Source organism: Lagopus muta, chromosome 6, assembly GCF_023343835.1.
Source record: "Lagopus muta isolate bLagMut1 chromosome 6, bLagMut1 primary, whole genome shotgun sequence".
Taxonomy (NCBI): domain Eukaryota; kingdom Metazoa; phylum Chordata; class Aves; order Galliformes; family Phasianidae; genus Lagopus; species Lagopus muta.
The window spans coordinates 48,127,331-48,141,987 of NC_064438.1; the positions used below are offsets into that span (position 1 = coordinate 48,127,331).

General features: G+C 42.8%; 1 protein-coding gene across 6 annotated transcripts in view; it reads left to right on the forward strand.

Annotated features, from left to right (window-relative positions):
- The window catches only part of EML1 (EMAP like 1), a 119,927-nt gene that overhangs the window by 34,495 nt on the left and 70,775 nt on the right, over positions 1-14,657 (forward strand). For 3 of the 6 annotated variants that reach the window (XM_048947816.1, XM_048947818.1, XM_048947819.1), the window contains exon 1: positions 6,037-6,213. The exons of 1 other annotated variant lie outside the window; for it this stretch is intronic. In XM_048947816.1, the coding sequence (XP_048803773.1) occupies positions 6,147-6,213 (67 nt within the window). In that variant the 5' untranslated portion in view covers positions 6,037-6,146. Of the gene's footprint in view, positions 1-6,035; positions 6,214-8,511; positions 8,576-14,657 lie in introns of those variants that run through there. 2 more of the 6 variants (XM_048947815.1, XM_048947820.1) reach the window with 2 other exon arrangements.

Consider the following 14,657-nt stretch of genomic DNA (forward strand, 5'->3'; position numbering starts at 1 on the left):
ACCCTGGGGTTTCTATGGGTGCAGGAAACTCCATCTGCTGGGAGGGAATTCCGCTGGGAGTGACGCAGCTGCGTGGGGACAACTCTGCTGGATCCTTTGTGTTGAACTGCTCTGGGTGCAACCTGTGTCAAAGTGACAGCACCACAAACCAGATGAGGTTTTAAAGAGCTAAAGTTTCAGCCTCTACTTAGGACTGAAGCCACTTGATGCAGAGCTGCAAAGCTGGGCTGGAACAGAAAAAAGAAGTAATTTTGAGAGTGAATGGGTAATTACTTTATGTGCTGCTATCCATCTTGCTCCTTTTCACTTCTCTCAGAGTACTAATATCTCAAAAATGCTGTACTCATCAGCATGTATTGCACAGAGGTGGGAATGGAGTTGCATTCCTATGCATCTGTAGTGCACACTGCTTCCCATTGGTTTAGTATCACAATGCCGTGGTTGTTTAGTACCACAATCCGTGGTTGTAACAAGTCTGCAGTTGACCATTGCAAATATTGAAGTGCATTGAACCTGAGTTGTTCCGGGGCCTTTTGAAAATAAGGATGTTTCTACACAGATACTATGCTTGAAAGCATTTCATAATGTGCTGCATAAGTAATACCTTCAGTGTTTGCAGGCAGGATATTCTAATAGTTCGTGCACCCAGGTGGTGGTTATTCTGGTTTTATTCTGCCTCTGACCTCTCTGTGTGACTTTGGCTGTGTTGTCTCTCATTTTCTGAATTCCCTCTCATTTTCTGAATGTGTAGAATGAAGGTAGTATTTAGTTTACAAAGGCGGTGCAAGCCTGAAAGCATCGCTGTGTGTTGAGCAGTTCTTTGGATGGGAAGAATCATAGATGTGCGAAGCATTATTCTTTTCATCTTCAAAGTGTTCTTTTCATATTTACAAATTAATTGATTTACAAGCCACTATTATTTTGTCTGAGCAGTGTGACTGAGGACGCTCTTACTGGAACTGTGTAATTTTCTCTATAATTAATGTATGTCACTCTGACCAACACGATGTGTACAGACTTACTGTAACACATTTTCATTTGGATAGTAAAACATGCACACCTTTGATGGTTTCAACCCACATTTGTTATACTGTATTTTTAATGTGCTCAGACTGTGCTTGTCTGATGGTGATTCTCCCCTTACATCCCGTCTTCCCCACATGCAAGAAGTGCGCTTTGTAGTGACATTCATTCAGACCCCTGCTGTGGCTGAAGCAGTGGAGTCCTGCTATTCAGATGAACGATTATTCCAGCAGCTGAAGTGTTTTCATAAAGGGGACCGGGAGGCAAGTCTGCTGGAGAGCAGTAGGAGAGGAAATCCTTATTTGAGCCTATGATAGGACCCTGACAGAGAGCCCCACTCTAATACCTGGAGATTGTCTATTGGTGAGGAAAAAGCTCTTCTGAAGAATAAAAGCAATTTATTCACCTCACAGAATTGTCTTCAAAAAAAAAAAAAAAAAGAAAAAAGAAAAAAAAAAAAAGAAACTTTTCACTTTGTGCTGCTGCTCACTGATGAAGAAAGGCAAAACAGGAAAAAAAAAAAAAAGTCTAAATGAGGATTTAGGCAGACTGCAGGCAGCTAATTCCAGAATATAAAGAAAGAAAGGGACAGACTGTTTTGCAGGGTCTGTTGTGACAGGACAAGGGAAAATGGTTGCAAACTAAAAGAAAGGAGATTTAGATTGGATATAAGAAGATTTTTACTATAAGGGCAATGAGGCACTGGTACAAACTGCCAGAGAGGTGGTGGATGCTCCCACCCTGGGGTGGGAGGATGTCCCTGGGGACACCCAGAGTCAGGCTAGACAGGGTTCTGAGCACCTGTTGGAGCTGTAGGTGTCCCTGTTCATTGCACTGGGGTTGGACCAGGTGGCCTTTAAGCATCCCTTCTAACTCAAACAATCCTATAATTCTATGAACTTAACCCCAGAGCCCTCTCCTGTGTGCCCATCTAATCCAACAGTGCCACAGCCCTGGAGCTCATTCTCCCTCCCTCCAAAGGCTCCCGCACTGTACTGCTGCTTCTGCACAGTGTCCTTCAAAATTCAGGCAGAGCACCATGCCAGCAACATGGGGCCTGTACTGCTGCATTACCTTTATCCTGGGAGATGTACAACTGGGAGAGGATGAACACTGTGACTCAAGGAGCCCCCACACTTGCACAAGCATGCAGTTTGAGGGCTTCCAGGCTAGAGCAGAGATGGACTGCTACATTAGGTAAGACTGTAGATGGTGAAACAGACGCTTGTCTCAAACTGAAGCAAAATGAATTACAGAACCAACTCACACGGCAGTGAGCATGGCCTAGAATCAGATGATTTCCAGCAAGCTCGAGGGACTCATCAGAAGTTAGTCACAGTAAAATAGATGCTATAATTATATCCACTGATAAATTTTAGTGAAACCACCACATCTGCTGACAGTGCTAGATGCTTTGAATATTGAAGTTTTCTCTGGTTACAAAATAGGCCCCGTGTGTGCAACAGCTGTTCAAACTTTTTTGATCTGTTCTGTGTATATGCGTTACAGTGACCTGAAACAAAAAGCTTTCATCCTCTGTGTTGAACTGAGGCTTCAACTCTTCTAAATTCTGCAAAGAAGGGCTGGGAGTGCCTAAGCCCATCGGCAGACCTGCACAGCAGGTTTTGCTGTGAGGACCCAAACTCCAGTGTCCGTTCCTCACCAAATGCCACCGAATATACTCACTGAATGCAGTGGTGTCCTGCACAGATCAAGATGTCAGAGGATGAAAGGTAGCCTGTCAAAGCAATCACCAAAAAGGCAAAAACATCCTGACGCTGTTGTATGACACAGCCAAATAAGTGACCTGCAAAGAAAAGTCACTTTTGAAAAATTCTTTGTTACTGGTCAGTTGGAATGTGTTTGGATTCAGATTTTTTTCTCCCAACATTCTTGCTAAGTGTAGATACTATAGGAATAAGATTTAGAACCAGTGCTATTGTTTTAGTGGACTTTAAAATGATACTGTAACTTGGTTTTTTTTTTCTTAGTATTGGCATTGTGATGGAAATGGCTTGCTGTAATGTTACCTGCTACATCACATCAGAATGCTATACAACTCTATCCTGTTGAGAGTTATGAATTGTTACACTTCTCATATGAAAATGCTACAGGATATTTTACATATTTATTAGTAATGCAAAGAAATAGAAAAAAAAAAGAAACAGAAATACATATAACATCAAAATTATTTGATGCCAGCATGTAAATGGGGAGTGTAAGCAAGGTTTCCTTCTCTTAAAATTGAAGTATGATCTCCTGAGAATTCTGCTAAGGATATATGAAAGCTCTTTTGTTTTCATGCATCAAACAGTTATTTATATTACCCCACTCAATGCAAATGATACAAAATAAAATGTCATACAGAGTTTTTAACACTGTCAGCAGTAGTTTGCACAAATGTACAACAAAACCCCTCAAAATACATCATTCCTACTATATTGCTCAGGATACTACATTCACATTTCTGTCATTTGCCTTGGATATGTACAAATGATTAAAGCTACAGCTCACTGAAGAATAGACTGTAGAAGAAGTGTTTGCATTGTTTAGCTCCACCACCAGAATGCCCGCTGAAATATTAGTGAATTCTTCAGATCCATTGTTCCATTGTTCATGCAGCCAGATAGAATTTTTCATTTTGTGCCCCGTAGTGCAGGTTAGTGTAATAAGATTGTGAGAGGTCTAAAAATCATTGTAATTAAATTGTGTTTTAAATAGTGCTTTCCTTTCCAGCACTTGCCCTCTGAATATAACAGCATCATAACTGCATCTAGAAATCCGAGCTGAGATCATCTTTTATCATTTCACTGAGATGATTTTCAGTGTAGTGAGCAGAAAGGCTTCACTGTCGGCTTCACAACACCTTCACAGCTAATTTCAGTAGGCAATCCATTGTGAGGATCAGGTATTTTCACTTTCTTCAAGGATGCTGTGCTCAGATCAGGTTTAGGTCCTATTTTCTAAGTGAATTTTAATTTGCTCTCTCTGAAATGGAGCTGTATTGCCCCTTTTTGTTCTTTCTTTGGCAGCAAAACACACTGTAGAAGTTGCCAGGTGTTTACTTCTCTGATTTTTCTAACACTCCGACATCATTTTTTGCTACATATATAGTACTTCTGATATCCTTTACCATGTGATTCATCTGATGCTGCAATTGCTACAGAACTGCACAGAAACTGTTTGATATTAAAATCATGCACCGCAGTTCAGATTTCATAGATTAATTTTCCAAAATGTGCACATCTTAAGGAGGTATGGATGAAGCTAACGTTGACAGCTCCTGGAGAGCATGCTGCTTGTGTTAAAACTATCTCTAGCAATTGGAAAATCAGTGCATTAGAACATGCCTCAGCCTCAGAATGGGGAGCTTATGACAGTAATGATGCTTTAAAATGAACTTCTTAATTGGTACTAAAAATGAGCTTCATTTCTCTAGTACTGTACCTTATCTGGAAAAAAAATCCCATGCATATGTACGTATTTGTGTGTATATTGTTTTAGAAAAATATGATGTTTTGGAAAAGTTTGATGGATTATGCCTGAGAAGGCCATGGGAAAACCTAAGGGACCTATGTTAATTTTAAAGATTAGAAAGAATTATGGCTGACTTTAAACATCGTATTTTTGAAGTCATTTTCATTTTTATTATAATTTATTTTTAGCTACACAACTACAAATTTCCTTTCTTTTATAGCCTGCAGCTATAACACACTGCGGTCTCTGTCAGACACAAGCACCATCACACTGGTTTGGAGATCTCTTCAATTCTACCAATATTGGCAATGGCAATTCAGAAGGGAGCAGTTTTCACCCCGCTTTAATATGGAACTGATATCCTAGCCTAATTTTACAGCATATTTTTGTGTTAGCACTACTATGGCTCAGTGGTTGGTGCAAAGACTTGTATATACAGAACTCAGGCCTGTAGCTGGATCCACATGATGGAACTGTCATGCAAAAAAAGCTCCTTAAAAGACTGAGACGTAGAGGCACACTTTAAGTGTTCTGGCATTTCTGAAGAGGAAAGGTGCTATAGAAATGCAACGTGTTGTTTTTGTCATGTCTGCAGAGGAGCTTGAAATAAAAATGGCTTTTGTTCACTGAACGCGTCAGCATTTCTAGCACAGAAACTGAAGCCAACTTTTACGCGGCCTAATAGTAATAGAACAAGGGGGAATTGCTTCAAACTAAGAGAGGGGAAATTTAGGTTAGACGTTAGGAAAATATTCTTTACTCAGAGGGCAGTGAAGCACTGCTGCCCAGAGAGCTGCGGGTGCCCTGTTCCTGGAGGTTCCCAAGGCCGGGCTGGATGGGGCAGCCTGAGTTGGTTGGGCAGTCAGCCCACGGCAGAGGGTTGGGACTGTGCGGACTTTGAGGTCCAGCGCATATCTTCACCTTGTTAGTGTAAGAGAGAGTCAGTCACAGCACTACGGTGACAGTTCTATCCTGTGGCCAGAGGAGCCGCCTCCGAAACGAAGAGGCCGCAGGGCCAGTCCTGCGCAGCGGTTGCTCCAGGGGAAGCAAGGGGAGCTGTTAAGCTGGCAGAAGGGGAACGCTGAGGCAGCACCGAGCAGACAGGCTACCCCAGTCCGACCGCCAAACTCCTGCCGAACGCATGCCGACTTGTAATTCCCCGCATCCCAAACTTCACCCTCTTACGCCGACTTCAGCCTTCGGATCGCTTCGGGGCACCTTCCCAGGGAGCTCCCCACCCCGTTCCCTCTCGGGCACCGCTCAGCAGGGCTCACCCGGAGGTGCCCGTGCTGCGGGCTGCCGCCGAGGAGAAGCGGCCGCAAGACGCCGCTCTCCGCTCGGCTTTCTCCCCGCGGTCTCCTCCGCCGGCCGCCCTCTGACGGTGGAGCGGAGATCCCGGGCCGCGGCAGCTCCAGCCGCGCAGCACCCGGCAGCGGGGAGCGCCCCGCCCCGCCCCGCCCAGCGGCCGCCCCCTCCCGCAGCCCCGGCGCGGCCGCCGCCCCATCCGCGGCGGAGTGAATGGGTTGCCATGGCAACTGAGTGAGGCAGGCAGCAGGCCGCCGCGGCCCCCGCCGCCTCCGCTCCTCAGAGCGCGGACGAAGCGGCCGCCGGGACGGGCGAGGGGAGGCCGGCGGCGCAGCGGCAGGATGGAGGACGGCTTCTCCAGCTACAGCAGTCTTTACGACACCTCCTCGCTGCTCCAGTTCTGCAACGGTGAGAGCGGGGCGGCCGCGGGGAGCGACGAGGTGCCGGCGTCCCGGCGGGGCGGGGGCGAAGGCGGAGGCCGGCGGCGGGGAGAGGAGGGCCTGCGGGCAGGCCTGACCGCACGGCCCCGGCTGAGCCGCGGGGAGAACGGGAGGGAGGAAACTTCGCCCCTCGGCCTCCCCGTTACGCAGCTCCGGAGCCGCGGGGAACTTCTGCACCTGGCCCGTAGGAATTCGCGTACACGCGTGCGTGCGTGGATGTGCGTGCGTGTATCCGCTTCAAGCAGCCGGCAGCGAGCGGTCGCGCACCGCCGTGCGGCTCTGCGGAGCGCCTCAGCCCGGCGGACGCCCCTCGTGTGTGGCCGCGCTGTGTCACACCGAGAGCAGTGAGCGCGCAGCGTCCCGCCGGCCTGGGCAGGTGGCCCTGGGATCCCCGAGCTGCAACCTTCTGAGCAGTGCTGGGGCAGCTGTTCTGCTGTCACCTGGTTCTCCTTTTTTTTTTTTTTTTTTTTTTTTTTTTTTAACGTTTATGTCACTTAAGAGGCTGCCTGGTGTGATGTGCGTGGTGGCCTGGAAGGTGAGCTGTTTGGCCCGCCGTGACAGCTTGTGGAAAAGACAGAAGGAAGTGAGGAATTTGTCGGTGTTATCAGAGGAAATACTTGTGAGGCTGGCCTGCGTGGCGCTGGGGATTATGGAGCTGGCTGGTGTTTGCTGTTATGGGGTGAAAATACATCGTGTGTGCTAAACACTGCTGGGAGTTGCTCCTGGAAAACTTAAGAATTGAAAATCGCATATTTGGAGATTGGTTACCACTTTTCAGCAGCAAAATAAGGAGCTTTCCTAATCTCAAATGTCAGTAAAAACTGACCTGTTAATCTCTAGTTCCTCCAGGTTTTAACAGTGCTCTGGCTTTCTGCTGTCTGAGCAGCTGGAGCCAGGTTAGTATTAAATCGCTTTATGGCAACAACTGCATCAAAAAGCTTGTATCAAACAGCTCTTCTCATATCTTCATTTTTTCCACATCTCGCAGGATTCTTTTTGTGGTGTGCTGTATGACAGGGGTAGGATTACAGAAAACACTACTTTGTGCGGACCTTGATGTTGTGGGAGTCATTTTTTAGAATGTGAAGAATTGAGCTATGCATTGTGTGGGGCTGCAGTATTCTCCGAGCTCTTCCAGAGGGAAAACCATGACTATGTACGGGGGTTGTGTGCTAATAACAGATGCCTGTTTTGCCTCAACTTAGTAAATATTTCACTGCAAGTATTTTTTAACAAGAAAATATGCATTGCATTGATTCATTTCAAACTCTGTACTCTAATCCATTTGTAAGCGAGCTGGCTTCCTACCAAAATCCTTGGGCTCTGCTTTTGCTGTATTCATGGCAGTAGCATACATGTGGGAATAGTAGGAGTAAAAGCACTTTCTGAGCAGTTTGAATAAGTGGAGTATCTTATTTCTGAGAACTCACAGTTCTGTTGATTTTGTAACCCTGAGCACATAGTATGTGAGATGAAAATACACCGTATATACTCATGTTGCATATAGGTTTGAAAACCGTAGTTAATCCTTAAGTTTTATCCTCTTGAATGAGTTGCTGAAGAGATTATTTGCCCATTTGTCATGCAATTGTCAATGCAGAGCTCAGGAAACTGTTGTTAACTTGAATTATTCTGTGTTTATAAAAGAAAGTGGTTTGATTCAAAGTCTTTCCTTCAACGAGTTAACATTCAGTGAGACTTCATTATACGAGATGAAGCAGAACAAGAGAATGGGGTCTTTGAATAGTGCCTTGAGATGATCAGATATTTCATACTGACACACGTGACCCATAAGGGGAAAAAATGCAGATGAAAAATACCAGTGAAGGTTTTAAGGTTGAAAGTGGAAAAGAAAACTGCTTTGGAAGGAAGTGAAAAGCTCTTTCAAGTATAAGGGGTACTGTGAAAGGTGATATGGGCCATGAATAGGGCAGGAATAAAGAAGAATCAAACAGTATGAGCAGGTGATAGGCATTTGAAGAAAAATATGACTTAGGTGTTGGGCAAAGCAAAATAAAGCAATAGTCGGTAAGCGCTTGATTTGGCTATTGTTGTAGGTTGAGAAGTTTTTCCTTCCGAAGAGAGGAAATAAGGATTAATTCTAGTTTTACAAGTTGTAGTGGAAATACTCAGTCACAGCCTGAAGCAGTGATTGAGCACCTGGTGGATGGGCAGGGCCAACCCAGGGGAGCTCAGGTGCACGCAATGTACCTGAGTGACCCAAGGGTTGGAACCGGGATCCACCCCTTCCCAGCCCTTATTTAAGTGTTGGCAGTGGAGGCGAGGGCACCTCTTGCTGGAGTTCCCTGCCTACCCGAGGTCTTCTGAAGGTAAACTGCTCTTTTCCTTCATTTCTGCATCCATGGCTGCTGTGTTCAGGCTCGTTCTCATGTGCTGCAGCCAAGGACTTTGCCACCCTGATATCATTGTCCCTTTATAGCATTACACAAGTACAGACATAATGGGAATTATTGGTTGTCTGAAGATGAAGAAACAAGAGACTGTCTATGTGAAAAGATCAGAATACAAAGCCAGCGCTCCTATAAGGATAATGCAGATAACCTGTGGGCAGCACAGGTGGCCTGGGCAGTGGGAACGTCTCCACTTGGCACAAGGACAGCTGTGTTTTCTCCGTGTTCCAGTTCTTTCCCTGCTAGGGACAGGTGGTGGCTGCCGAGGGTATGCAGAAGCTTCCCTGCAAGGGGAGGAAGGAGTGCAGTGCTCGGAGGTTGTGATGGGGTAAGGGAAACAGGGTCTTGGTTGTTGGAGGACCTGGTTAGAGAGGAAAGAGGTAATAGGAGGGCAAATTGGCAAGTTTACCCTGAGCCTTCCTTTTTCTCTAGAAATGGTTTGGAGTTCAGGAGAAGGATTTTTTTTTTTATACTATACCGGCCTGGTCCATGTGATTGTGTAGTAACGTGTTCTTGTAGCTTACAGAGTATACAAATATTGTAAATGGAGACAGGAGAGAAGAAAGAGGCAAAGAAAACATGTTCATTTGGAGCTGCATGTCTAAAATCTAGGACAAATATTTAGCACATCTAGTTCAAAGACACCTACTTCCTTCAGCGCTTTTACAGAGCAGTGGGATAGAGTTGGCATTTGAGAACCACTATGTTAATGGATTCAGATGTCAGTCGGAGATGGCATCAAAGCAAGAAATATGAACTTGCAACGTGCTTTTTAATCAAGTTATTTCATTCTTCTTCCCTTAGCTGTAGACCCAGAGGAAACAGTATATGCCTACCTCACTGATATTTATCATACTATCTAGAAATCTCCCTCTGTGTTTTTAGAGGATGAGCTCTTCAGGGTAAAATTTTTGCCTATTCTTTTTTTTTTTTTTTTTTTAAAACCAAAGATACCAAAATAACTTGCTAGTGCCTACCTAAGGATGGTTCTCAACCGACATCTCACTTTCTAGGTAATTAATGCTTTGTTTATTTTGCATCACATAAATGGTAACAAATAATCACCCAAGCTTCATCTGGATTAACTGTGCCAGGTTGTAGATACCCTCTGTGATGTAACTTTTCTGTAGTTTTTAGTTTGAAAGCTGTAATGTTCATTCACAGTCAACCAATATTTTACTAAAGCATTCCTCAAACTGAAGAGTAGAGCACTGGTAACGCAGTTCAGTGTCAAGCTTTTTAGTAGCTGTGTAAGAAGTGATAAAGAGAACCACACTGCAGGTGAAATTCTGCAGAACAAGGCACATCCTGCCATTATGTACAGTGCTTATCTTGCCTCCTAATCACTCTTGCAGCTCAGAAATTCACCTGTTATGATTACAAACGTGTCAGATGGGGTTTGGGCACTGGTGTGTGGATCCTCTGACCACAATTCCCTCTCCAGTCACAGCTGTAACTATGGTCTAAGAAATGTGGCCTGTACTACACTGATAGCTGTGGGCATCGTATTTGGGGAGTCAAATATGAAAGGTAGAATTAGTGCTTCCTGCGTTCTGCAAGACGCCTGTGTGATCTTTGAGGAGGAAGGGAGAATTTATCCTTGGTTCATTTACAACTAACTCATAGTATTCTTCACTTGGCTAGTGGGGAAATAGTAGCTGTCAAATGGTCACTTCTGCAAACAGCTGCCTTGCTCAACAGAAACATCAAATTTAGAGTATTTGGGAGAAGCAGTAAAGAAATGTAGAACAAATTCTTTCTAAATGGAATTGATTTATCTCTAAAGGGTTATAATGTTATATATGTATAATGTTAATTATTTCTTTTAAAGCGCTTACCATCAAAATGGTTAGTACAGTTGTCAGTAGGAAAGTATGGATTTCATGGAAATTTTGAAGTGATTTTTAACTGTACCAACATCTATTTTAAAAAGTCAATCAAATAAACCCTCAACTTTTAAAAGTAGCACCTTACAAAGCTGCTGCATCATATTATTAAGGTTTTTGCTAGGTAATAGTGCTGACAACTGTCTGTTTCTTTCCTTTCTCATTCACCCCAAAGTTATGAGAAATAGACTGTGTGACTCTGCTTGCGTACTTGGTGTTGGTTGGTTGATTTCCAAGTTACCTGAAAATTATCTGCTGCTTCTCCCAAATGAATTGAATATGTGTACATTTTTTCTCTGACTCATCTGTCTACAAGCATAAGGATGCCCTAATGGTGAGGAAATGAACCCCACAAACAGGAAACCTCTATGGATAGTATTATTTTGGCAGTTTTCTTTGACATCTGACTCCTGCACTTCCTCTCCCTGACTTTCCAAAATACATCCAGTTGCTCTCTTCCTACAGCTGGACCTAAATTGCACAGCAGTATGTAGATTAGGGCATCAACAATGCTAATCAGAGTCTTGCAGTTTTCAGGTCACTAGCTCAAAGCCATCAAGGCTAGAAGGGGTTGTAATTTGTTTCACTGTCACCACTTTCAGGAATAATGCAAAGAGAAAATGGATTTGTCTCCTTGGACAAATTAATGTACTGCATGTAGAAAAGGATGTTGCAAGTGTGTTCAAAGTGGTGCTGCAAAACATGTTAATCACTTTACTCATGTTTATTTATTTTGTTTCTCAATAGCAAATAACATGTTGAGGGAGGAAGGCATACCAGGCTTTCTTGTGTTTCATCTCTAGACTTGTTCTCTGCAGGACCGTGGCACGTTTTGGACTTGTGGAGATGACCTATATGAAGCTTCTGTCAGTTTGGTAGGACAGCAGAAGATTTTATTAGCAAGAACTGCTTGGAGAACACTTTATCATTGCAATTTCTTCTGGCTTTTACCAGTTGGACCCTTAAATGTACTGCAGAATTGGGCTCTGTTAGATGTTTGCTTCATGTTTCAAACTATACAGCACGTAAGATGAGCTTCTATCAAGTTGCTTCTAGGCTTCTATTCTGAGATTGAGGAGAAGAGTGGCATACAGAAACATGTGCATCACGTGTCTAGTAATTGAATGCAAAATGAACCATTCACTATGAAATAAAATTAACTTGCTGTAATGGATACTTTCACAATATATATTGTTACACTACTAAAGCTCAAACTCTTACTATTAAGATGCCATATAAGTAAAATGAATTTGTTGCTCTATAATTAGCTATGTATTTCCAAATAACGAATTACTAAAAGCTCTTTTTCATCATGAATAACATTAATTGTAGTTACTAAAATTGGCAGGAGGGAGGAAGGGTGGCTTTTTAATTTTTTAAAATAAGCTTTTAAAAACAAATGAAAATATCGACCAGTCGTGAGAGAGTCCTACTGTGTTAGTCTAACCTCAATAGAGAATCTGTGTCAGTGTTAGCAGGATGGGGAGAAACTGCAAGTATCAAGTATTTTTTCATGAATAAAACAACATAGAGAATTGTAAATTAAAGCATTGGGCTCTCAGCAGCAAAACATGCTTTATCTGATCTTCAAGCTTTTTAAAAAATTTAATAGTACTTTGCACAACTGAAGTGCGTGTTTTAAGTTCTAATTAAGAATACCCAAACTCAGATTCTTTTATTGAAGCTGAAACCACGTGCAAACAATTCAGATAAGGATTAAAATTATATTAGAAGTATATTATTGATGAGAGAATACATGAGGAGGAAGAGAATGAGTACTGCAGTCAGTGACATACATTTTAATAGGCTTTATTCTGACTTCTGTTTTTCCTTTCCTTGGAAATTCAAGCTGAAATTTTTAAAGTTTCATGCTGAAGCTCGTTGGTCGAGAGAAGTAATGAAGAACCTGTCATTAGGTAATTAAAATCATGAGAGAGATGTGAGAGAATAAGTAGGAGTATTGCGTGAAGCAGTACGATGACTGTATTTTAGTGGGGTGTTTGCTGTTTGCAGATGCCACTAATTGGGCGGCTGGAAGGTATTGCCAAAGCTTAGAGGGAGCATGGAGGGGACTGTGCGTGATGCTGCTCTTCCATGAAACAAAATGAATGTTCATCCATTATATAATTAAAATGTGGAAGTAGCTCCCTGAGGTTTTTTAAGGGACATGGGGTGGGATAATGATATGTTAACATGATTTCACTAAATTAATTCTTTGGAAAGTAATTAAGTAAGATTGTCCACACTCCATTACTTCCAAAGACTAAAATCTGACATGGTCCATCATTTTCTTGTCTTGCTTCGAAATGACTGCTTGTTGAATAAATATAACATACCAATTTGAAAACCAGTAAGTGAGGTTTCAAACACTGCCTTTAGATGTTGTGGGATATGAAATTACATTTTTGGATCTTAAATCTGAAATAAATACCTCATAGTAATAGAACAATTTGCATTTTTTAGTAGCATAGATGCTGTATTTGATCGTAAACGTGGGAACTTCCTACAGGCAGAGAAGAACAATTTTCTTTCCTGGTTTGTATACGAAACATTATTTGTAATCTACTTGTTTGTAGTCACCTGAGTGTTAGGAGCCCTTTCAGTGCGTCAGCCTGAGTGAAGCCATAAAGTTTGAAGTTTGTAAGAAGCAGAGTAGGTGAGAGTGTTTCAATGTGTAAATAGGAAGAAGAAAAAGAATCATTGTTTCAAGCTAATAATGGCATTTTTTTAAATGAAGACTGGGTAAAAGATCTGTATTTCATGAATGCTTTGCTTCTTTTCCATAAAACTGTGGTTAAACAACAACAACAAAACAAACAAACACAAAAAGTCCAATGCAAAACAAGCAGAAATAGCTCTGGTGATTTGCAGCTCCCACACACCCAGATGGGGGCAGCTGGGCAGTGGTGCACTGATGTCTGGCATTTTCCTGGAGGTCTGGGAAAGTTTTTGTACCCTGAAGGCAGCAGAATTAGGAGCAGCTTCCCCCTCCTGGGGGGCAAATTGTCTTGAAACCTGAGAAAGATGCTGACAGGCCATCAGTTTTATACTTACTGTATGTTTTCTAGAAACAAATACCATTCTATTGTTCTTTTCCCTGTCCAGCATTTTGCAAACCTATGAGTCTCTAGGAAGAATTTTTCCAGCTCCCAAGTGACAATGCTGCTTGAAATAGCTTGCTGGGTCTGGCAGGTGGGTCTTCCCTCTGACCCTGAAGTGTGGTTTGTGTAATACGCTGCTTGGCGTGGTCCTAAAGGTCAGCTTACGCTGAGTCTGTTGGCCAGGGATGGCTTCTTGGGTGTGAGTGAGCTCTGCTAGATGGGTGGTCTGGCCAGCTTGGTTGGGTCACAGGGGGCAATGGGGTCTTTATCTAAACTGTTAAAAACCTTACAGGCATTAGCATGTCCTGAGACTCCGGCCGATCTTTATTGGATTTGATGTCTGCATTTACATGTTAAAGAATATCTGTCTTCTTGCTGTACAACTTTGAAATATAGGCCAAAATAATAGGTCAGTGACAGCCAGGACTTTGCTCAGCTAATGTGAAAAATGAGGCCATCTTTTTTAGGTTCCTAACCACGAGCAGAGAAAATTGAATTGTATTTTAAAATGGAATGTGAGGAGTCTGTGTCTGTGGATTATCTGAGGCCTGGATATTAAAGCGTATTTAAAATAGCTGAGAGCATAACAAGGTGAACAATGGCTGATGTGTTTTGAGGTGGGAAGTGAAATGCTGCTGCTGTACAGAACATAGGAGTTTGGCTGTGGAATTCAACAGAACAGTGGTTTCCAGCTCTGAAAACGCACGTGACCAAACTCCAGTGGTGTCAGAGTATGAAGATTCTTAGAAATGCTGTCCCTCACAGGAGGAAAATGAAATTACACCACGACAATTTAGAGATCTCTCTGTAATTCCACATGTGAGACAAATTAGTTTTTTTTTCTTTTTCCCTTTTTTGCTAAATGGATTTTGTGTCATCCCTGTGGCAGCTGCTTTTCAGTTTGGAAGTTCGTGATTTCCTCCGGGTTCAGATATTTTAATGAACTAATTAGGGATCCACTGGGACAAAAGGTTTTATACGTACAACTTTTAAGTTAAGCATTTATATGTTTTG